At 48.3% G+C, this 25,540-nt stretch overlaps 1 protein-coding gene across 1 annotated transcript; it reads left to right on the top strand.

Moving 5' to 3' along the window:
- The first annotated feature begins 15,808 nt into the window (after window positions 1-15,808).
- LOC119377241 (E3 SUMO-protein ligase ZBED1-like) lies at window positions 15,809-16,660 on the top strand. Its single transcript, XM_037646806.1, has one exon. It carries the CDS (start codon window positions 15,809-15,811, stop codon window positions 16,658-16,660), a length of 852 nt encoding a protein of 283 aa, XP_037502734.1.
- Window positions 16,661-25,540: the final 8,880 nt, after the last annotated feature.

Below are 25,540 nucleotides of genomic sequence, written 5' to 3' on the forward strand. Positions count from 1 at the left end.
ACCTCCCATGATAGATGACCGCCGACTCTTACGCTGAGTTACAGTGTACTAGAAGAGGGCAGTGGGCTTACTCCCCGGCGGAGGGTATGCGTTAGGGTGGTTCCACAAACGTCGCCAGTGTGTGCTTCTCTCGTGTGCTTCTTCTCAGCATAGATGGCGCTGGCATCGCCATCTATGCTGATCTCAACGATGTGCTGAAGAGAGAAAGCCGCAACCTTCAGAGACAGTTAGAGGGTGGGATGCGTAAAGTTAAAGAAGTTTCTGAGAGTGTGCCATGTGACCATATGCACAATCCCAGAGGTCCGGGGGCAGTCTAGTGAGATGGAAAGGAGGATGGTGAAGGCTAACTGTCATCAGGGGTATGGGCCAGCAGTTCAGGTACAGCGTAATGGAGGTAAACCAGGACGCGCATGAGCCCGGCTCCCGCCCCTTTTGCACAAGATGGCATTCATTACAGTGGCGCCACGGGCAGGAGGGTAGGTAATAGAATAGGTCGCCAAGCCACAGCTTTTTTAGGGGGACCCACAACCCTGAGGCCAACAGTGTAGACAAAGACGATTTCAAAGAGGCCCCAATATTCAAGACGCATGGAGTGCGTAGGAGAAGAAATCGACGTAAGCACGAAGGGCTAACTAATTCAGACATAGGTGTAGTGTAGCTAGTTTCAGTTTCAATGCATAGTCTAGCAACATTGGTGGCACTGTTGTTGTCTTGTATATATGGGTGCTCTAAAATAAAAGAGCATTCGGTTTTGTTGTGTTATGGTGGCTTGTCCGCTCTCTTCTTCACGGCCTCAGGCCGTGACACCACATTGGCGGCGAGCTTTAATGAAGGCGTTACCTCGCCTGTAGCCACGCCGCCTGTCATGAGCTTCTCTGGCCTCGCCCCACCGCCACTGTTTTTGCCCGTGCAGGGCCATCCACCGGTTCCGTGGCCGCAATGGTTTCGCATGTTTGAAACCTTTCTTTTGGCCTCCGGAGCATCGGACTTTACGCCCAAGCGACACAAAGCCCTCCTCCTACACAGTCTGGGAATTGAAGGCCAACGTATTTTTTTCACACTGCCACCCCACGGTGGCAGTGTGAAGTGTGAATATATATTGCAAATTTGTTTTCCGTTATGTCCATGCTGAGCAAAGAAAAATTATACTTTTGGCGTGGGTCGCGGGATGCGGCACATCGAACGACTTGTCAAATATGGTAGTGCCTTCAGCAAAGTGATCGTATGCAACGGTACGCTACAAAATAAGTTAAATAATGATAAATTTATTATGCAGGGGGTTGCCATTCGTCCAAAGCTCAATGTATCTTGCTTTTTTTTTAGCCCCAAGTCGATACAAATAGCAAATACAAGTGGTGTACACAATTGTGTGCATAGCGTTTTAAAGGGTTAATGACTGCATATTTTGCCTAGTTTTTCAGTGTCGAACTATTCGTTTACCAGTACAATGCTATATGATTTGTCCATTCCTTTCGAAATTTTGTTTTGCAGTAGGGACCATTTGCCTAAAGGGCAGCTTTCCTGCTACTTGTCGACTATTGGAGGGTTTACATTGAGCGTAGGACTTTAATTGGGGAACATTAATCTGGAGGGTATCAACGAACATTTTGCAGGCTCATTTACATTTTTTCTGCAACTAGTGCGCATAACGACAAATGACTAGTTTTGTCTTGGAATCATTTTCCAGGTCAGCATTCAGCTGGTGAGGGAAGCCTACAAGAATGATGCCAACGACATGACCCTCAAGGCTATGCCCAGAATCACCAAGTGCCATCTCAATTCAAATGGCTTTGACAAAATGAGAGTGAGCATCGCGTTTCATCTGTTTGGTGCATAAGTCCTCCAGGCTTTCCACCTCTACAGGAATGAGATGGACAAGATATATGGAATCATCAGTGCCACCCAGGAATCCTTCAGGTAACTGTACTGCTATTTAATTCAATTCACTCATTTATTTCAGACATAATATTAAATACACAATGTGAATCATGTCCTCGAGCTAAGGCAAAAGTTGACCCGTACATCTCCTGACGAGGCCTTCACCCCAGACTAACCATTTCTTACAGTGAGGATGAATAGGTTTGCAGTTTTTTGCCCTACTACATGGCGGTGGCTGTAATTCGAGAGGCCATGTCAACAAGAATTCAAGCAATATTGTTTTCTTCTATTTTTTTCCAGCAAGGTGAACCAGCTGATATCAGCCATGACATCACGGTGTGCTGCTGAAGCTCTCCGGCCAGGCTCCTTGAAAGCAGAAACCCTGAAGGACTTCCTGTCGTACCTTGATCAGCAGGAAAGGCATGCCAAGGGAACTGGTGGGTTTTTAAAAGCAACTCCACAGCAGCCGGCTTGTATGTCACCATTTCAAGCACTCTCGAAGTGCTTGCCTACTTAACATCCAAAGTTGGATACAAGTACTTAATGACATCAAGGACCAGCCAGGACCCACTTGAGAATTTCTTTCGAATTGTAAGACAGGCTTCTGGCAATAATGATCACACAACTACAACACAGTTCCTAATCACTGTGAATTGCCTCTCATTTTATGGTCTGGTTAGGTCTGTTAGCAATGAAAACTGCGAGCAGGGTACTCTGGCCTCCTTACTGGAAGCTCGCTCGAATCATCCGCTGGCAGAGAGGAGTGCAGTCAAACTGCTGCTTCCACTGCAGCTGAAGAGACCACAAAAGAACACGGTACCCCAGCATAATGCTGGCCTCAAATGACCATAACCAGCACGTGGTCAGAAGCAACTCCAGGCTCATTTACCACATTTCAGGCTATATTGCACGAAAATGCGATGTCAACGCTAGAACAAAATGCCAAGATTGCATCAAGCTGCTCACTGCGCCTTCACCTGGCGAAAGTTTTCAACTTGCTCGGCTAACAAGCTATTGTGACCGAGGAGGCCTCCTTCATCCCTCCGGTCAGCTCTACGGCTTTGTGAAAAAGCTCGAGGATATCTTCCCAGAGTGTTTCTGCCAGAGCGAGCGACAGCACTATGGACATGCTGGCAGTTGTGCAGCACAGACTTTCGATTGAAATTGGTTGCAGTGTGCACGCAGCTACTCTCACAAGGAAAGTAATTAGTTTTGTGGGGGTGCTATCAACCCCTGTAAAGTCGCTTGCGCCCCATGCCGCACGTACGTCTCGCGGATAGGCCACAGTTAGGTTAAACAGCTGCCAAGCGAGCAGTGGCGCTGTGCTCGCATGGGTTAGGGTTAGTGTGTTGGCGCCGGCAGCGCCGCCGCGTAGTGGTTAGGCTGGCGCATAGAAAACAGGAGCGACTCTCTTGGGGGATTGGTAGCATGCATGGATGGACGTCTCCCACGGTGGGTCCGTGGGGGACGATACCACGGCTTGTTTCCCGCGGGCCCCTCGTGGTGAGTCGTACATCGGCGACATCACATTTGCGGTGCACTGGATGTCTTACGTTGTCTTGAGTGTGTGTTATGTTTCCGGTTATTGTATTAGCATTGTATACGGTTATTTAGCGTGGTACTAGTTGTGTATTAGATTCGGCAGGCGAGCTCAGTGTATGTAAAAGTGTTTAATAAACGTACACGTGTTGCTTGCCCGGACAGCTTCTACTCTGTCCGTATGTTCCGAGAGCACATCATCTTCAGACCCCACAGTTTTTACATTGTCACGCATCTTCATTTTTATGTGAAAGGACTGAACAGTGACAAAGGAGGAAAACGGCAGAGGGCCAAGCAGTTGAAGCTGAGCCGTTGCACATGAAGTGAATACCGTATAAACGCGTGTAAGGGCCGCACCCGTGTAAGGGCCGCACCCCGTTTCTTTTGAAGTGCATATTCCAAAAAAAAAAAATCCGCGTAAGGGCCGCACCCACACTTTCCTCAACCAATACATATTCAAAATGCGCGCGCGCGTAAGCTTCTAGGCGTAGTCGATAGATGGCGCAAGGAAACGCAACCATCATCATCGTCACCAGAGTATATATATATATATATATACAGTCGATCCCGGATATATCGAACTCTGATATATCGAATTATTGGCTATATCGAACAGTTGAGAAATCCCCTTGAATTTCCCATGCAAAAGTATGGGGTTGGTCTGCACGTATATCGAACTCCCGCACAGCGAAACATCCGCTATATCGAACGCTGCCCCGCGCCGAAGCCCTAAAGTGCGTTTTTCCTAACAACTATTGATCATTTTTCGGCCGCGTTCTTGTAAGTTCCAATCCCTCGTCGCGCGCAGGTGACGGAATTGCGTTGCTCTAGTTCGTTGCGCAGCGCTTGTCAGTTCACCGGTATATTTGACGCGCGGTCCGCAGGTTTTAACGCATGGGCTAGTGTTTTTCAAAGAGGCTGATTGCCGAGGGCACCAAAATGAGAATTCGAAGTGACTTGGCAGCCTTGTTGTAACGTTTGCATTCCCTTCCTTGTCTCTTCGCGCACGATGGCATGCGGGCCCGCAAAGCATGGCCTTCGAGATCCGCAACCTCGTGACGTATTTTTAGTGTTTTCGGTTTTAAAATGCCGATCTCAGAGGCTACGCTTTTTTTCGCATTTCTCGCCAAAGTAACGGCTGCCGTCTGCAAAGCCACAAGTGCCATCGGTATCGCCAACATGTCGACGGTGGAGAAATGTTTCTTCGTGCAGCGTTGTCTCTTGCAGAATGTGTACTTCGCGCTTTGTTCTTGATAAATCGTCATTCGGGAGTCGAACTAAGCATTGTCCCGCTCGTAGCGATAAAAATGATGACCGGTGCTTGGAACGACGTCAAGTAAAGCACCGTCGCGCACTGTTTCCTTACGGGCCTTGGTGCCAGGTGACGACTTCGGGCGCGTCATGACCGCCGACTGTACGGTGCGTCAGTGAATTTTACGACTTAGAGTTTCCGGGCGCCGCATCGGACGGGAGCACAGCGAGTGACTTCATCGGTGCAGATAACGACGTAGCTGTTTCTTACTGCATCGATGCCGAGATCATAGCTGACGTTGCCGGTGCTGCGGAAATGGACCCGTGCGGTTTGAAGATGCGTTGCCACCGCTAAACCCGTTACCGCGCTACAAAGCTCGCATCAGCGTTCAGCGTCGCTCACCGCTGTTGTGGCGGAAGGTGCTGAATTTACTTATTTGGAAAGCTTCAATAATATTGACGATGACTTGATGAATTCACGGCAAGCAAGAAGCAAGCCAAGTTGACGGACTTTTTTCACGCGAAATAAAGTGCGCTAACTTGCAAAAGAAGTTCTCGTCTTGTTATTTTGCATATGTGAGCGAATCGTCATGTTCGCGCTTTTTACGATTTCAGAAAACTGTGTCGGGGCCTCCAGTGCTTTATTTAAAGCCTTACATACGCATATTTCGTATTTCGAATTATCGATATATCGAACTATTTTGCGGTCCCCTTCGAGTTCGATATATCCGGGATCGACTGTATATATATATATTTATCCATACTCCGGTATTTCTTGGCCCTGCATTGACACCGCCTGATCACAAGGGTCATTGAATACCATCAATCCACATTTTGTTACACTAAATCCTAGTCCTAGAGCTTCCCCTTCCCTTCCGCATATATCCGCCAGCTGCTGTATATCCTCTCGACTGTCAGCAAATAAGACAATATCGTCAGCATAAAATAATCCTGGAAGCTTCTGCTCAATCATCACGCCGCCCTGTTTGTGTGACAGATTAAAACCAAAGTTGCTACCTTCTAGTGCTTTTTCCATATTCACCATGTACAGCATGAATAACAGCGGGGACAAAGGACATCCCTGTCTCAGCCCCTTGCTAATCTCAACGTTCTCTTTGCTACTCATTCCTTCCCATTCTACGCAAACTGTATTTTCTCGGTATATCTCCCTCAAAAGCTGTATACAGTCGTCGCCTATGCCCATTCCTTTCAATATATCCCACAAAATTTCCTGATTAACGTTGTCGTTACGCTACGTTTTCGTCAACAAAGGAAATCCGCTAAATTACGGCTGAACGTACTTTGATTGACGAAATTCAAGGACTTTTAAGGACCTCAGACAAATTTAAAGGTTTTCAAGGCCTTGAAAATGCCATTTTAAAATTCCAGGGTTTTCAAGGGTTTCAAGGACCGCTACGAACCCTGTATGTACATACAGTAAAACCTCATCAATTCGAACTCTGTTATTTCGAAATCCCGCTTAATTCGAAGGGTTTCTGCGGTCCCGTATTTTGCAATGTAAATCTGAGTGGATATTTTGAAGCGGCGGTCAGCGCCAGCCTGGTTAATTCGAAAACTTTTGGGGCCATGTGCCAATTCCCGATCCCGATTTCGCCGCAACTCCGCAGAAGCGACAGCCATTAGGAGCCACAGGGCAGCTTGCTTACGCACTTTACGGAAGAAAACAAAATAAACAAAAAACAATGAAAACACGACCACAAACAAACTGTTACCAAAAACAAAAAACAACGGGAAACAAACCACTTTAGTCGTTTCATCGTCATGTGCGTTTTCCACGTTTTTGTTGGTCACTTGTTCACTTATTGACGTGCTTTCACTTATCACTAGGACCACTCAGTTGATTCACACCCTGCGCGTGTTTGGTTCAGTTATTCTGAAGCCACAATTTCTAAATGTAATTCAGAGTTGTCGGTCTTGTCATCGCTAAATTAGTTTGCTTTGTCTAACATGGGTGTGCGTCAGCACTGCTTGTAGACATTTTTGTCTACAGCTTCTTTTCCTTTCTTGTCATTCTTGTCAATGTTTTGGGCACCCTATCTTGTCTTCTCTTGTTTTCTTGCTTGTCAAGCTATGCACCAACTTGCCAAACGTCACACTCTGCTAATGGGTGATATAGCCAGGTTATGTGCATAGAAAGGCCTGCTGAAGTGCAAATAAACTCAGTTGTAAGTGGGCACTTGTCTCTGTCTATCCGCGTGGTTGCGCTTCAGGACAAGATCACCTACCTTAAATGAAAGATGGCGATGTTTCCGGTCATACTGGGCCTCCTGCGCCGCCCTGGCCGATGCCAAACTCTGCCTTGCTCTACTGAGAGCTCGACAAAGCCTGTCCCGAAGCTTTGATGCGTAAGCAGAACAGTCTGCCGGTGCTTCCTCGTCTCCGAGCTGGCATTGCATGACACTGGTCACCGGATTTGCCAACTCCCTTCCGAAGTTGAGGAAAGCAGGAGAGAAACCAGTAGAGCGACTCTCGGAGGTTCGGATTGCAAACGCGAGCTCACTCAAATGGTCTGCCCAGTCCTTTTGACTTTCGGCAAAGGCCGCCAACATCGGTTTGAGCGTACGATTGGTTCGCTCCGTCAAATTGGACTGGGGATGGTAGGGCGAAGTGGTGCAGTGATTAATTCCTAGGGAACGGCACGTATCACCAAACACCCGAGCGGTGAAATACGACGCGTTGTCAGTAATCAGTCTTTCCGGAAAGCCGAACCGACAAAACATTTCCTGCAGCCTCTCAAGCACCGCTCGCGCTGTCACCTTCCGAAGCGGAAACAATTCCACCCACTTCGAAAAATGATCCACGACTACCATCAGATGTATGAACCCCTGCTTACTCCTGGGGAACGGCCCCATTAGATCGCAGGTGGCTACTTGCCACGGACGCTCACTGACAATCGGTTTCATCAGGCCGGGCGGCTTGCCACCCCTTGATTTCACCGCTTGACAGACATGGCAGGAACGGCAATAGCGGAAAATGTCACGCTTCATGCCAAGCCAGGTCACAGTCTTGCTCAGTTTTGCAAAAACTTTGGAGCCACTCAGGGGACCGGCCATGGGTTCGTCGTGAGAGGATCGCAACAGTGCGGCTCTCAGACTTTTGGGCATAACCACCTTAAACGGGTCCACGGACTCCTCATCGGTGGCTATGTATTTCAGCAGGAGCCCGTCATGGTCCAGCAAGTATGTATCCGCGGGGGACCCAGCGACACACGCCGGTTCCCGTCCCCCTGCGCCCGCCGCACTACCAGCAGCGTCACGGCGCTCCGTCTCCCTGAGACCGTCGCTCAACTCGCGACAAAACGGATCATCTTGCTGGGCCTTCAGTAGCTCTTGCCTGCTGAAAGCGATTCCCATTCTCCCAAAGGGGAGCCTGGTATCGTTTTTACTCAGGACTGCAGCCATCGCTGCCGCTTGCGTCGGCGTCATGGGTTCGCTTTCGTGTTGCTCACCCTCTCGCCCGCTTCGCGGCGCGCTGCTTGCCTGGCTCGCGGAAAGGGTTTGCTCGTCGGCGCACTCACCCTTCTCTCCGCTCGGCGGCTCGGCCGCCGTTTCGCCCTCGACGCTTGCTTGCGCAAAGGCACCGCTAGCGGTTGTCGCACCAGAATCCAGGCTCCCGGTAGACACTGGGGCACGAGATAGCGCGTCAGCTACCACGTTAGTGCTCCCCTTCCGATACTGCACTGAAAAGTCATAATGCTGTATTAGGAGAGCCCAGCGCGCCAGCCTGCCCGCAGGCTCACGGAGCCGCATCAGCCAGCTTAGCGCGCTGTGATCTGTTTGCACCACAAACTTCGTCCCATCCAGGTAGACATCAAACTTCCGCAGTGCAAACACGATGGCGAGACACTCCCTCTCAGTCACGGAATAATTCTTCTCCGCGGGTATCAGCGAGCGGCTGGCAAAGGCCAGCGGCTGCAACACGCCATCGTATTCCTGTAGGAGAACTGCTCCTAATCCCAGATCACTCGCGTCAGTCTGGACAACGAACGGTCTGGTCAGGTCGGGGAGCTTGAGCTGCGCTGTCTCCGCAATGGCGCTAGACAGATGGCAAAACGCCTCTTGCTGCTCAGGTCCCCATCGCCACACCGCAGACTTACCCAAGAGCTTGGTCAAGGGCGCCTGCACTCGGGCACAGGACGGAATGAACGACCGGTAAAAGTTGGCCATTCCAAGAAAGCGGCGCAGGCCGCGTACGTCCTTGGGCGCGGGTAAATCGAGGATTGCTCGAAGTTTCTCCCGGTCTGGCTCAATGGAGCCTTCGCCCAGCGTAAACCCAAGTAACTGAACTCGAGTCTGCGCTAATTGGGCTTTCGCGGGATTTAACGTCATCCCGGCAGCCCTCACCCTCCCGAGCACATCGGCAACATGGGCCAAGTGCTCTTCGAAGGTTTGTGAATAAATCACGATGTCGATGTCGTCGAGGTAGCACATGCAGTATGACCACTTTGCTTCCCCGAGGACGCGGTCCATGAGTCTCTGAAAAGTCGCAGGAGCCGACGTGTCCTGCTACCGATTAGCTGCCAATTAACTGCATTTTTGGTGCATTTTTGGCGGGTCACGCCAGTTTACAACAGTCTGGAGGGGATTACGTCTGCCCCCAAAAGCCTGAGCAAGCCAAACCAGCGCTTAACGAGCCTTCCCATCAATCAGCGTCCGGTCATGTCCCCCAGAAAGCACCGGGCAGCGTGCTGCGAAAAATGATGCACGAACCCATTCCTCTCGCGGCACGAAAATTCTGCCGCGCGGCAGCTTCAGAGTCTCGCGTTTTGCCGGCGCACGTTTTGACGCTAGTGAGCTTATCGTTTGGCGCAGATTTGGCGCAGAAAAGCGGAGATGTGGCAGGATGTAGCAGGTTTCACGTCTTGGCGCAGTTTGGCGCAATTGGCGCAGCTATCACATCACTGCAATCTTTTTTCCACAGCGGCATTTCGAAGCACAAAATACCGAAATCAAGATGACCAATAATGGGAAAGATGGCTGTTGGCAGAGAAGAAAGATTTTACCAAATAATTTCAGCAAGAACAGCAACTTACTCAAATGATGGATGCTTACTGAACTTTCATTTAAATTGTACACTTGTCAACCAATCTTCAACCTCCGATGTGCCATGTTGAAGAAATGGTCAACCTTCTGCCCATCTTCCGCAGCGTTTTCTCAGAACAGCCACTACGTGAGTGAGTTGTCAAAGGTGACAAACTACGTGCACAACAGGCATTCCACATCCTGAGTGACCTACCATTTTGGCGTCTTCCACAGTCTCAAAGTAGACGAAGGCAAAGCCCCGGGAGCGGCCAGACTGCGTAAGGAAAACAACCAAAACTTAAGTTCTTTTTATATCGATTTTTTTTTTTGCATACTATGCAGCTTTTGTTGTTTTTCTTTCCACCTCCCTTAGGCTCAATTGGAAATCTATTCGATATTTGCACACCCTTCAACAAAACATGGAAGGCTGGTCTGATGAACCTCTCTACAAGTACACTCGTCCCATTGGCTCAAACATGGTAGCCTACTTTCTCTACCTCAAAATGAATGCATACAGGAGTACTGTTCAATCCGAAATCACTCAACCAGAACTACTATGTCCTTTGTACATGAAATTTACTATTTGCTAGAGGTGTGCGAATATTCGCAAGTTTCGAATATTAGTCCAATACAGTATAGACCGCTTATAACGTAAGTCGCCGGAGTCGCGAATATCCGCACTATAACCAAAACAACCTTCTTCAAAGTCTGCACTAGCGCAAAACGTGTTGAGCATGTAGCCTCGCGTGTCCGATAATCGACATATGCGTTTTGGGGCGCTTACAACCACTTAAATCTCCGAATGATCAAAAATTAACCGCCAAAGACTCGCATTGCCAACGATTTGAACACAGGGGAAAAAAGCAAACAAAACAAAGTGCCATCGCGGAAATTCGCCGACTACCTCGAGGTATGCGCATTACACAGAAACAATGTCGAATTGCGACCGAAATTTTACGTGCTGAGCGGTACCGATCGTTCGATTTCACGGGCGCGCACGCTATGTCCAAGACATTGCAATCGAATCCGGAACCACCATTCGAGAGTTGCATGTGCCAACCACGCCCTCGTTTTCATTAACGATATGATTCACTTCCCTTCAAGTGCAGCCATCGCAAAAAGTTTCGTTGATTCCGCACCAAACCGCAACTTTTATCGCCCGCGACCGCTACCGAAAAGCAACCAACGCTGATTAGGCCTAGCCTGCGGTTCAGCATGTTGTCGCGGGAAGTTTGTCCAAGACAACAAGAAGATCGGAGGTCGAAAAGATCGCACTCAAGCACTAACCCAAGAGCAGCGCGCGTGATACGAAGTTTGTGTTCGCGGCCGGGAGATCAACGGCGACAAAAGCCCGCCAAGCTCGTTTAAGTCCGCGCACTGGCAGAAAAGGCGAAAGCCCGCGTCATGAAGCCGCAAAACTTTTCAATTTGCGGACGAGGTAGCAAACGCAATATCTGTAGCAAGTGTGATAACGACGACGCTTTTCCCGACAGGAAACTTGCTTTAAAGCGCGCTTGATGAGGACGCGATCGTACGTTCCACGCGGAACGCACTGCCGGCAAGCGGCCGCGGAGCCTTGCCGCAGCCGGTGCAAAGGCTACTCCGTCGCCTAGGCAACCACCATCCTTCCCCACTGGGCGAGCCCGCACAGCGCTGCCGCGGTCTTTTTCCTCCCTCCGCCCCTCGTTCGTTCACTGTGCGTGCCCTCGCCCTTCGTAACGACCTCGTTGCTCCCTCCCCAGCGGCGTACCTTCTTTGAGAACCGCACTCGCTACCGCGTTTGTCGGAAATATTTTCCCGCAACCGCATTATAAACGGTATTTCATCATGGGGGACTGCACAATAAGCGGTATGCGTATACATGCGGTTCTATGGGAGGGTAAACGGGAGTCGAAAAAGACCGCATTATAACCAGTCCTGCACTGTATGCGGTTACGTTATAAGTGGTCTGCACTGTATTGCATTCGTAATATTCATATACGATTCAAAAACCATACATTCGAAAAGTCTCAAATATTCTATCTTTTCAATTATTCGGTCACATACGTTACTGTAAAGAACTTCTGTTTTTGCGCCTTTACGATAAGTGCATCTGCATCAGCAGTCGACCATGCACCGATTACTACAACTTCGGCGCGAGTGCTATGTCATCTACATGGAAATAAACGGGAGCATGATAACAGCCACCGACAAACGCGTCAGCACCTCTTTGTAACAAACCTACCAACGCTAAAATCATCTTGGTCGGTGCCCGGATCCCTACTTTTAAGGGGGGAGGCTACCTTCGGATACCAACATTTTGTTTATTGAGATATCTTAATGAAATTTTCAGGATAGACTCATAGCAAAAGCATTAGAATTACAAAATTTCATGAAGTTATGTTCACTGGTTCTCAAGTTACGGCAGTATGTCAGAATAGTGCACATGGTTCTCTTATCCCAGGCCTGGAGAACTTTCAAAAGGCGCTGGAACTGTGAATTTAACTATGATGATTCCCAGATTGATACTTCAGGGGGTAACAGAGCCCTTTTTTTGAATTTCCTTGCTGAAAAGTTTTAGCAGACCATCGAATTTTGTGTTGGTGATTAGGATATTATCAATCAAATTTTGATTAAATATAATAAATAACTGACACAATGTATTGAAAAAATGGGCTTGTCACCCCCTCATAAATTTATTCAAGTACATAATAAAAAAAGACTTATGGAAATCGGATGAGTGGTTCCAGAGATATGGCTGGGATAAGCAGCCTCACTAGCCAAAAAAGTCATTTTGAGAAAACGACGTTTGAAAGTTTTGAGCACATATATAGTTCTAAAATGATCCTGCAGCATAACTGGAGGTTTCCTTTGGCACTCTCTTTCTTTGCCGCCTTTCCATCTTCTGTAGTGATCGCTTCTTGGCCTTTTTCAAACGCACAGAATCTTTCTCGGCTGCCCGTTGAATGGCCAGGTGGCCAGGTGTCAGCCCCACTGATGAAGCTAGCTCTTGGGTGGCCCTGTAGCAGCCAGCATTGTATCTTAGAACTGCGTCATGCAGTGCTGTCTCCACAGCAATCAGTGACGCATGCTGCTCTTTGGGCATCAGGGACCACAACACAGAGTGAAAGGCCTCTGATGCATTCTGCGTCTTTGCTCCCAGGCAGCGTTGCAGAAGAGAAGCCTGCGAGAGCCTCTCATAAATGGGTAGAAGTGCATCTGCAACATAGCGTGGCAGCTTATACGAATGCTTCGGAGGTGGAACACCGTTAATCTTGCTGGCATTATAACTGCACCAAGAGTCTGCACCCTCTGGGCACAAGTCGTGGTGGGGCTCCTCATCCGTCGATGTCACGTGGTGGTATGATGCCATCACTGCCCGCCGCATTGCAGCCACATCATCGGAATTGTTCCTTAGGGCCCAGCCATAATAACCTGTCAATTTGTCGACGAGGGCCTTTGTCAGCCTGCCCTTCCCTCCCAAAGCCTTGTCACTTTTCTGCGCAAGGTTGCGAAGGGCTGTCCCCATCCTCTTCTGCACGTGGTTCAGGCATTCCTCTTTGAAAATGGGGACCAGCCCATAAACATTTTCTTGTACGAGGGCAGAGAAGGCGGCACTATCTCCATCAGACACGAGCGTTGTGTAAAGCAGCTTGTGCTTCGACAGTGACCGTCAAAAGAGGATGATAGCTGCCTCAACCTCCATTCTCCCTGATTTAGAGTCGGTGTTTTTTTGGCCCACATGATTCTCCAGCCAGCAGGCGTAGTCTGTGTCTCCAGGCTTTGGCCCTATTTGGCAACCAAGGCACTGATTAGACAGAACAACGGCGTCCAAGATGAGGCCCGTATGATATTCGATAATTGCCCCAACTCCAATATGGGATGTGTAGCCCCGCTTGTGCCATGTTCCATCATAACACACTGTTATATCCCTGGTGAAAAATTCATCCATTTGTTTGTAAGTGGCTTTTACAGCAGAAGCAGATTCTGCATAGAAATTTGCTATGCATTGTGTCTGCGGTTCCCTGAATTTCTTCAGGTGCCTCTGAAAGGTCCTGTGATGGAGGCCACGATGGGACACGTTCATCGCTGCCCAAAAGTCGTTGAGGGCTGCTTGTCCCTTGCCTATCTGTTTCGTTGCCATAATGGCTCCTACATTCACATCAAAGGCCATTGAGTCAGCCTGACGAGCGGAACTCCATGTGCTTGAAACTACTCCACAATGCAAGCATACTAGCTCAAGCTTTGTAGCAAGTCCAAGTTGGGTGCCTCCTCGTACCTTCATCCCAGTCGCGGGGCACCGGTGGCACGGGGTCCGAGATAGCAGGTCGTCTAGGGCATCCATTTGCACAAGCAAAAATGTTTCGCCTTCACTTGTAGCGGTGGCAGCTTCATGATCGCACTCCATTGCCTGAAATTTCCGCTCCGTCGCTGGCATAGCGCCAAGTTCTCTTTGCACAGCAGCGCGTTGTTGATCCGCCGCCTCTTTCTCCTCGCACGTCAGAAAACTTGTTCGCAAATGCACAGTTAACGACGCGATCGCACTCGATGCCGATGAAAGAGAAGATGCGGAAGGCACTGTCGATGAGCACGAGACACCAGGTGCACTTGTTACGACAAATTCTTGCACCGGTGGAGCAGGAGTCCCGCTGCTAGGCGCGTCGATGCGACCACTCTCTTGCGTAGATGAAGCAGAAGCTGCCCCACAGGTACCGTCGGCGCGATCACCGTCGGCGCACGTGCGAGCGGAGAGCCTCGGCGCGCGGACAAGCTTCATAGCTCGCTTCCTTGCACCGAACGATTGTAGCGTCCTTTTCGTTCCGCGCATCGTGAGCGAACGCAACAACGGTCTCGTAAAGACGGTTGAAAATCGTCTCGTAAAGACGGTTGAAAAATCGTTTCGTAAAAATGGTTGAAACGTGGAGAGTATGCGAACGGCTGCTACGATAGACGGAAGCGAGCGGAACACAAAGGCGCTGGCGACGGAGGAGCAGCAGACGAGCGGCCGCATTATGCGCAAGAGCACTACGTCATCGCGCGCAGCAGCCAATGGCAGTCGCGGGATCCCCCGCGTCCTTGAGGAGCGCGCGCTTCGCCCAATCCCAGCTGCGCGTCTCAGCCGCAGGAAACTTGAAAGCCCTCGCGAGCCCTCCAATCATGAGCGGCTTGCTCTTCTCCTGCGCTGCCGCCGGCGCCGCGGGTGGCGGAGAAAGAAAGTGCAAGAATTCACAAACAAAACAACACCAAAATGGCGGCGCTCCGTCGAGAAACTGCGATCGCGCGAAGTTGGGGTATTTTGAGCGCTCGTGCGCCGCTCGAGGGCTACCGCGGCTTGTTCTAAGCTTTATTTCAAATGGTTTCGCGATGAATTAGACGTTGATATTTACAGAAAAGGTAGTTTATGACACATACTGCCCGAATATGTGGTTTGCCAAAAATCGACTTTTTCGCGATTTTTCGGTTTTCAAAGGGCGCATCCCCCCTTAATTCCCCCCATCATTATGTAGCGGCCATGGCACGAATCCAGCCAGCACAACTAGGTCATAATGGCTGGTACAAAAGCTTTTTTTTTTTTTTTTGCACTGCAGTGCAACCACATAAAAAAAAAAAGATAGAGAAAGTTTGTTCAACATGTGAATTGAACCCAAGACATCACAGTCACAAGCTCGACTATTTAGCACAGTGATATGCTTCCTGGCAAGTACAGGTGGTGATATCCTTTTGTGCAATAACATATTATAATAGCTTACCAGTATACTGTTTTCAACATAAATATATGGTAAAATAAAAGATTACCGGTGTAAAAAATCACATCTCTTGATTATTCGATTCGTATTTGAAGCTCCGCATTTCTATTTGATTCGAAAAATGTTATGTTCACACACCCCTACTATTCGCCCATTCTAAGTTTCTTCGCATGCTATATTCAAATGTTGGACAAAGCACAGTCCACCCACCTGGAGGTCTCGTTCTTGCGTGTACAGGCTGAGCCCACACACGCCCAGGCACCGGCTTGTGCTCGGGTTGTCCTGCACACAATTACATCGACAAGCGCAGGGTTAGACTAAACGGGAAGCGACCATCCACTGCCAATCTTAATAGATTGCATTTTCTTTAAGATGTTCAATACCTGCCGCACAAAGAAGCTGAAGCAGCTGAAGCTGAAGCTGAAGCTGAAGGAAGCCATCTGTTTGGAGCTGGCCACCTCTGAGACAACAGTGGCCAACCAGGCACCACAGGAGTGGAAAGCTGTGGCTGGACTAGTCAAAGCTCTTGAACCAATTGCATCGGCGACCAAAGATCTTAGTGGCCACAAATATGCAACTTTGTCATCAGTGGTACCGCTTTTGTATGGAACACAGATGGTTCTGAAAGACTGTATTGCAGCCGATGATGACACCTCAGAGTTTGCTAGAAATTTCCTGAAAAGCATGAGGACAAGGTTTCCAGGGCAGGACGAGCAAAAGAAGTATGTGCTGGCAACCGCCTGTGACCCAAGGTTTAAGAACCTCTTCTGTACTGAAACATTCCAGGAAACAAGGCTTTTGGAGCTTGCAAGAACTGAGTTGCAGCAGCTCCCTCCAGAAGAAGAATCAAGTGACTGTGTCGAAGCGTCGACATCTACAGCTCACAAGGAGCGTGTCAGCAGCATCTGGAACAGCATTGAGAAGCTGGCAGTGTCATCAGAAAGAAGACACTGCACTGAAACAGCCAACATCAAGGAGTTTAAGCGGTACCTTCGAGAGCCCACTTGCCGCAGGGACCAAGACCCTCTAGCATGGTGGAAAGAAACAGGCAAGCAGCATTTCCCAGAATTGTGCAAGATGGCGATGAAAGACATGGGCATTCCCGCAACAAGTGTACCAAGTGAAAAGTTGTTTTCAACGGCTGGTAACATTGTTACGGCCCGGAGGGAGAAGTTGACCTCAGATCACGTACAACAGCTGCTTTTTTTGCATGAGAATTTGTAAACATTTGTGCGTCTTTTAAATAAACTTAATATTCGATACTCGATTCGATATTCGGCTTTTTTTCCTTAAGTCGATTCGAGACTTACTATTCGGTATTCGCACACCCCTAAAATTTAGTTAAGATTGAGCCAAAAGTAAAAAAAATTTTTAGGACCCACGTCCCCCCTTAATCTGAAATACAGTAGAACCTCGTTGATACGTTTCCGAAAAAAAACGCGGAAAATAAACGTATGATCCGGGAAAACGTACGATCCGAATCCAGTAAAAATTGAGGCTGACAAGGCCATATTGAGGTGCAAGGGCAAAAAACATTTATTTCTCAAAAAACATGGAGGGACTCTTCGATTTTCAAACTCCTGGCATCTCGCTGGCCGCCAGAGGTCAGCCAGCTAGTTCCGGTCCTGACCGAAAATAACGTCGTGGTCACGTGTATTGAAATCCCGAGACAACCCGAATATTGCAAAATCGAACTCTGTGACAACCAGCGTAAACGTAAAGAAACGCTACCGCCATCTCAGCAGACGAAACTTTGCGCCGCATGAGCGTCGGTTCTTTCTGCATTGCCGCTTGGAAATATGGGGCTAGGTTTGCCGAAGAGCGGGAGTTATAATCTCGAGCATGCGCATTTTTAGGATACGACCACGTACGTTCGAAAGATCACGCGTGACTCGCCCCGTCCGTGAAGAAAACTGCCGCCCCTCTAAAGGCTTAACAAGCTCAACTCTTCGCAGTGCACGTAACAATCGCGGTACAACACGGTATGCGATATCTCGCGAGAGTGTCCCCGAAAGTGACAGCTGTTCGCGGCTATCGCATACTACGTCGCACACTCGCGCTGATCAGTTTGCGTTCAGTCTTAACTTGAGACATGCGCTGGTATGTTCGCCGCCACTCGTAATCGCACCATCTCGCACGGCGGAACGGGCTTTAAAAGATAACGCCCGGCGTAATGGCAACCGAAGGTGAAGTCCCCAAGCGCCCACACTGCGATCTGTCGAGTCCTCACAAAGATGGCGGCGAGCGCGCATCGTCTCGTTTTGGCGTTTGATAACCAGAAACCTCCTAGATATCTTCCAAAACAAATCTTTTCTGTCTGCTTCTGACGACCCGCTGGTAGGCAGAACTGCCCAGCCAGAGAAATACGAACGCCGACTGGAATTGCGCCGGGCGGAGCAACCCAAAAACGATTGCGCTCCGGGAGAAAAGTGTGCGGGAAATTATCGGCCATATTGTCTAGGCACAATGGCAGCGTTGCTATGGTTACGGGTCGCGGCGTGTTGTGCAGTGGTGGCGATGCGACGGCGGCATGTGCGTTTCCGCGGCAAGCCGTTCGAAGATTGTGACGGCCAGCGTCGCCGCCTGCCTTCGGGTCGGTGTGTGGTTGACAGAGAGCGGCGATCGAGCAATTCGGAAGAGACGCGGAGGCGACAATTGAGCAAAGCAGAGAAAGCACGGAGGGGGGAAAGGCACTGCGGAGAAGCTGCCGTCGCCGAGAGGGCCTTTTTTCCACACCTGAATGAGAGTTTCTGAGTACAAAACGTATCATACGACCCCAGTTTTCCGCGGTGCTGAACGTTGCTGCCGAATAATCGTATTTTCCGGGAACGTATTAACCGGAACATATTGCACACAGCTGTATTGGGTTATTTTTAATTTTCGTGATTTCGAGCGTAGGAGCCGGGAAATCGTATCAAGCGGGAACGTATCAACGAGGTTCTACTGTATTCGGTATTCTGAAATTCGTAGTACTGAAAGTTTTTTACATTGGCAATATAGGCATTCTGGTGGGGATTTCAAAAAAATTCGTTAATCTGAAAATTTTGTTAATCTGATGTTCGTAGTAATGAGATTTTACTGTAGTTACCGCAGGCACGACGGGGTGCTGTGTCAATGGTCTTGCATTTACTCGCTATCATGCCAGTACTGCAGCTTATTTTTGTTTTTTCGAAATTGGGTTGAGGCAGCTTATCTGGAGATTTATATGGCCTCAATCGTACAATCTGCAAGACAGGTAAGAAGTGGGAAGTCGCCCGGGCAAATTGGGAGAGTTGGCAGATGTGCTACTATTGTACTGACTGTAATCGCACAAAAACCAGGTACATCGATCATCACTTCCTGTGATGGGGATGGTCTGGCAGACTCATTTATGTCCTCAACATTGGTGGCCAATTAGGTCGTGCTTACAGGAATCTCGTGCTGTCTAAAAATAGTAGGCTACAAAAGTGAAAACTGGGACACTTTTTAGGCCTGCTTAGGCAATGTCAAACAGCTTGTTCTAGAGTGCAGTTAATGACTTCGCAAAATTGATGCAACTTTTTTTTTTCTCCTTTTATTTCAGACCTACAGTTATCTGCCAAAATGCAGACAACTCTGAACAGCTCAATGCAGTAGTACTGTGTCAGGGGACAACAGCTGGTCTAAAATCAAAACAATATTAACTAGGGGTGTGCGAATATTCGAAATTTCGAATATTTTTCGTGTTTGCTATTCGATTCAATTCGCACTGAAATTTTACTATTCGAACTATTCGAACTTCCCAAAGACAAATGCAGTCAACGTCCGGTTGAAAGTGACCCCTTCAGATTTTCAATATGCTTCACCTCATTACACTCTCGTATTGCGGCAAAGCTGCCTTTCAAGCTCCGTTGCGGTCGAACTTGGGCAAGAGACAGTCAACGTCTGATTGGAAGTGGTCCCTAGATTTTCAATATGCTTCACCTCATCACACCCCCGTATTGCGGCAAAGCTGCCTTTCAAGCTCCGTTACGGTCGAACTTGGGCAAGAGACAGTCAACGTCTGATTGGAAGTGGTCCCTAGATTTTCAATATGCTTCACCTCATCACACCCCCGTATTGCGGCAAAGCTGCCTTTCAAGCTCCGCTACGGTCGCAAATGTATTAAGGGGGGAGGTGGCGATCGAAAAAAAGTTTTTTGTTTGTTGACCTAGAGTAATGAAATTTGGCAGGCACACTGAAGAGTGTCTCGAATAGCTATATTTGAAGTTTCATTGCGATATCTCGAGTAGTTTTCAAATTACACTATGTTACATAATCTGATGACATACTCTGCTGGTGAAAAGCCTAGCAATGTAACAAAACATGCCACGAAGGACCAAGTGGTTTTGATTTTTACTCAAAACAACACTACACAGGATGACATTATTAAAAATTGTCTATTCCTTTTAGTTTTTTTACAAATAACATCCCCATCAGCTTCATGTATTGCATCAGAACTTCTCATGCACTAATTATCACATAAAAAAAAAAACTATGCCCTAAGCAAGGTAAGGAATAATGTCATCCTGTCAACAAGACTTCAAGGATTAAAAGAAAAAAAAAACGGAATCAAAATCTGTGAAGTAGTTGCCAAGATATCTGCTCCACGAGCTGAGCAACATGCCAAAAAAACAGTATTGAGAAAACTGTGTTTAAAGTTTGGCCTTCTCTAAAACACCTAAAGATTGTGGTCTTTGGTTTTTTTTTATGGTGTTTCACTTCTTGGACATGTGGCCTTTCTCCAGTGTGCCTTTGTTCTTTTTTCATAACCTCCTTCTTTTTTTGATCTACAAAAACCAGTATGGATTTCAAACCAATAATAATAATAATATCTGGGGTTTAACGTCCCAAAACCACGATATGATTATGAGAGACGCCGTAGTGGAGGACTCCGGAAATTTCGACCACCTGGGGTTCTTTAACGTGCACCTAAATCTAAGCACACGGGCCTCAAACATTTTCGCCTCCATCGAAAATGCAGCCGCCGCGGCCGGGATTCGATCCCGCGACCTTCGGGTCAGCAGTCGAGCGCCATAACCACTAGACCACCGTGGCGGGGCGATTTCAAACCAAGTTCTCTGTATGAAGGAGTGGTGTGATAGACATGTCAGAAAAGACGATATTGCAATCTAATAAGGCCATATACTGAAATAATTACACATATTTCTTGTATTTATGCTGTCATTAGCATAATTAAGTCTTGCTTATTGATTACAAATAATCATTGAATATTTTTGATAAAGAGAGAGGCTTGTTGTGACAGAAAATGGCTCACACCATGATATCCGATGCCTTCGTTCCAAATAACAAACAGTTATGGCCAAGACGTTAGTGGCACAGGGATTTTTGAGCAATTTATTCAATGACGCGAGTCGGGCAGATAAAAATTCGTCCCCCTGCTTCATACACGTTCTTTTGCCACTCTCGCGTATGAAACGTATTATCATTCGGCCGATCGCGGGACCGCTAGTCTACGAGGCTTTCATTGTTTCAGAACATTCATAAACGCCTGCGGCGATACCAAGCAGGGCTCCAAGCACGTCTAAATTACATCACTAGTGCTTATTGACAGCACTCTGACCGCGAAGTGCTCGTCCGCGGGGTCCGTGGAGCCGGCGCGTGATGTGCTTGGTGGCGGCGTTCTGTGACGATTCGCGAATGCGAAGCTACGATGACGAAAAATCTGCGCGCAGTATACTTGGTCTCGCATTTTCGGGTGCCAACGCGCGAAATTGCTACCGCTGCTCCGAGCAGTTCGTGGCCGTGGGGTCTGACGAGCTTGGCTGTGGAGTTCACTGCCGATGCGTAAAATGCCCATCCGCGGTTCCGAAATGCCGGCGAGCAATGTGCTTCTTCGCTTGCGAAGAAGCACATAGCCGCGGGTACGCTAGCGCGTTGTTCTTGCCCGCAAGGTTCGAGGTTCGTCTCGCTAAACGGCGCCGTGAGCGGAGTTAGGCCTAGTGACGACTCCGAGCAGTAGGTGCGCAGGCCGTGGTGCCCGTTGCTTCGAAGTGCGTAATGCGTGCACTGACTTGCACAACTGAAGCTGCGTTGGCACCATACGTGGCATCGCGGCTTATTCGGGATGCACACTCGAGTGTTGTTTCATCAGAGAAATAATTCTACGTCCGTAGTTGTGACTTTGGTGGCCCCAAGATCAAGCAGCACTTGTTCTGACGCACCGGCGGTGCTACTGCCGTTGATAGACACCGCCACCTGGCGCAGTTTGGCACAACTTACGCTGGTTTAATCAGAATGTCGCAGTAAATCCAATTTGGTGCACTTTGGTGCAAGAGAGGAATCATTAAGGATGCGGTGCAGTGCCCCTTCACCAATAAACAACTCACTAGGCCCATGCAGACCACATCCAATACCAGGTGAAGGAACTTCACCAAGCTCCCTCTTGTAACACATGTACATAAAGTTGTCCAATGAGACCATAGAGAGCGCTGCTAATGTCAGATAGACTGAAAACTTCCTAAGCCGTACCTTGGGGTCGCTAGGGTCAGCCCACTTGAGCAGTTCTGCGTAGACACGGTTGAGGTCGGCCACTGTAGGGCCTTGGTCATCTGTCGTGGTGACTGCTGCGGTGGACGGTGGTGCATCTGAGCTGGCACTGTCAGTGGCTGGCTGAGGCGACCCAGCAGGGGGGGGGCTGGCAGGCTGTCCATCACCGGAGCCTCGGCCAGCCTCCTGTCGCATGAGGAAGATCTCGCACAGGGCAGCACCCTTGCGCGTCAGAGCCTCCACCGTTTGCGCCTTCTGCTTCTCCTGCCTGCAAAAATGCTCTCCACTGCTTTACAGAGTCCCCTCTTACGTCACTGCATGCTCGTTCAAAGCTCTGGCTTATTAAGATCACTTCTGCAAAGCCAAAGGTGTCAGTCTGCTGCGCTGAGTTTGATTCCTTAAAATTCTGACTGAAGTTCAACAAACTCAACATAATTTATACAGTAAAAGCTCATTATTTTGCATTTACTTAATTCAAGCTTTTTGATAATTTGAACAAAGTTGCATGGCCCTGCCAAGCTCCAGAGAACTGTACATAATAAAAAACTCATTAACCGCATCTGCCATGGTTAATTTCAACTACACGCCATCATGTCCAGCTCTGGTACTGGTGGTCACTTTACCCGCTATGCGACAGGCGGGCCGACTTGTGTGAGCCACCATAATGATCATCCTCCGAAAACTATTGTGATCAATTGACACATCAGCAACAGTGCCCTCGAACCTCGAAGGTTTATTCTCTGTGGTTGAAAACACTTCATGGCTGACGTATAGATCCATTTTTTGAGCTACCGTAAAATTTCGAGCAAGCGCCCCTACCCAAAAGCCCCCCCTCTCCTCTTTGCACCCCAATCATGCACCGACCGCATCCATGCAACACTGGCCTGCTTGAATCTCACCCAATCCTGCTTAGCAGCCAGATCTCAAAGTGCGTGCACCTGAAATTTGTCATAAAAATTTGATTTTTCCCCCCACATAATGATCACACCCCAAACTCAGTGCGAGACACCCATGACTGTTTTCAGGGTCCCACAAGCAAAACCATGGCCTTCAAGATCTGTATTCTAAGAGGATGCCTATGGCAACGTAATCAACGCAGGCACCTGAGATCTGCGCCAACTTGGCTCATCATTAGAGGGGCTTCAATGCCATGCTTCCTGCAGTCTTCTTGGGTTGCCATTGCGTTTCGTGTGTTTGTGAGCTGTCGTTGTAATGTGCTATGCCAGGAACAAGAGTGAGAAAGTTTCGACTTGAGGGGGGCTTCCTCTGTTCATAGATTCAGCCAAATTTTAAACTGCGCAAAGAAGACAGGACGAAAACAGCAGCACAGGTGCACACATGAAGTGCATCTGCGCTTCGTGTGTGCATCTGTGCTGCTGTTTTCTTTGCGCACCTGTGCTCTTGTCTTCTTTACGCAGTTAAAAATTTTGCTGAATTTTAAAGCAGTTCGTTGCACTGCCATCGCATTGATATCCACTACAGCTTGTGCATGGAGGCTAGTGGTGTGTGCTAAGATGTTAGTAGCTGCCTCCGGCTGTTCTTGCTACTCTGGTGTCGTTTTCTCTAAATGCAGTGGGTGCGCCATTCAAGTATGATTAAAGGTTCTTTTCTTACATTTCTTGGCAAATCAAAAGCACTTTGTCCCTCCCACTCTCCCTCCTTACCTACAGTGGTTTCCATGATGATGATGATGATATGTTGTTGATTGGCACAAAAGCCATATGGTGGCCAAAGAGCGCCAGGAGAAGATAACAAACATGAACACTGGTTACGTTAAGTGGCTGTATACGGGCCTAAAATTCTGCGCGCTAAAGGCGGGTAAAACATACGAGTATTAAAATCATGAGTGATGTAAAATGTGTGCTGTGAGGATCAATGACAAAAAGGTAGTGACAATAAAACTACGGAGATAATATCAGCACGAATGCCTCATCAACGCCCTTGTGTCCAAGGGCCGCGAGGCAGGTGCTTTCTTTATGTAGCAACTGCAGCAGTGACTTCTGTTCAGAGGTCGTGCTATAGATTGCCTGGGCATATCATGAAAACTGCACACATCGTTTAAAAACACGAACAATGATTCATGTTTAAAAAGCGGATCCCTAACGAAAAACATCGATGTATGAAGTGGTATTTGCTGTCGGTAGGGTAATGAAAGGTGTTTTCTTCTAACACTGTCTAATTCTTTACGTTGGATTAAAATGTGAAGCACGGTAAGTGGTTCACCACATTTCTCACACATGGGTGGATCACCACCAGACAGAAGGTATGCATGTGTGCTGTGTGTGTGTGTCCTGTTCTTAGCCTGGTAAGTGTTACATCTGTGTGGCGTGACTTCGATAATGGCGGCCAATTACCAAGATGCGGCTTGACAACGTGTAGTTTATTTTGTGTGTGCCTATCCCATGATCTCTGCCAAGAATCCCTGAGCTTTCGTTTTAGAAATATAATAATTGTTGGGGTTTAACGTCCCAAAACCACGATATGATTATGAGAGACGCCATAGTGGAGGGCTCCGGAAATCTCGACCACCTGGAGTTCTTTAATGTGCACATAAATCTAAGCACGCGAGCCTCAAGCATTTTCGTCTCCATCGAAAATGCGGCCGCCGCGGCCAGGATTTGATCCCGTGACCTGCGGGTCAGCAGTCGAGCACCATAAACACTAGACCACCGCGGCGGGTCTCGTTTTAGAAATGGTTTTAGGTCTAGTGCAGGGACGGGTATGCCTGTATCGGCAGCGTTTTCATGGATGGATGCAGCTAGCTGGTCCGCCAAGACGTTTCCTTGGATCGCGCTATGACCTGGCACCCAGCACATTACGACAAGAGTGTGCAGAGCGAGACAAGGACAGGGTTTTTGTGTTTATTCCGTCTTTTCAGACCCTTTATTGCACTTAGTGAATTGGTGTAATGTACTCCACTTTGTAGTATTAATTGATTAATGAGTTCGATGGCCGCAAATATCGCATAAGGCTCTGCTGTGAAGATGCTTGGATTTTGGTGCAGAACGCCGGCATCTGAAAAAGATGGACCGACCATTGCGTAGGGCACAGAAGAATTCAGGACAAGTGTATTTCTGCTGCAGTTCGAAGAAGTACGTACGGATATGTGCAACAGTCGCGTGTTTTGTAACTTCCTCAAAGGATACATCACATTCTATTAGCTGCCACTGCTACGGCAGCAGAGATGCAGCAGGAGCCATTAGACTGTGTTCATAGAGCGACAGACTCATTTCCTCAGCTAGGCTCCTCACGCAAAGTGAGCAGGGCTGTCTCACCGAAGCATGGTTGTCAAAGAGGGCAGAAATGGACAAATCATTGCCAGTAGAGTGTGAGGAGTGTTTGCATTCACCTTGAGAAAACATACAAAGGATAAGTAAGATCTCTGCAAGTGGAACGACCACTGGTTCCAACGTTGAGGCTTTCTATGGGGCTCGTTCGAAAAGCACCCATTGAAAGGCGAATGCCTAGATGGTGAACTGGGTCCAGCATTTTTAATGCAGTTGGTGTCGCAGACTGATAGACAATGGCACTGTAGTCAAGTTGTGAGCGTATGAGGCTTTTGTAAAAATTCATCAGACATTTTCTATCAATGCCCCA

Source organism: Rhipicephalus sanguineus, unplaced genomic scaffold, assembly GCF_013339695.2.
Source record: "Rhipicephalus sanguineus isolate Rsan-2018 unplaced genomic scaffold, BIME_Rsan_1.4 Seq4173, whole genome shotgun sequence".
NCBI classification, from domain to species: Eukaryota; Metazoa; Arthropoda; class Arachnida; order Ixodida; family Ixodidae; genus Rhipicephalus; species Rhipicephalus sanguineus.

Excerpts from the sequence above, each read along its gene's own strand:
- LOC119377241 (XM_037646806.1), top strand. The coding sequence starts at position 15,809 with ATGTTCAATACCTGCCGCACAAAGAAGCTGAAGCAGCTGAAGCTGAAG.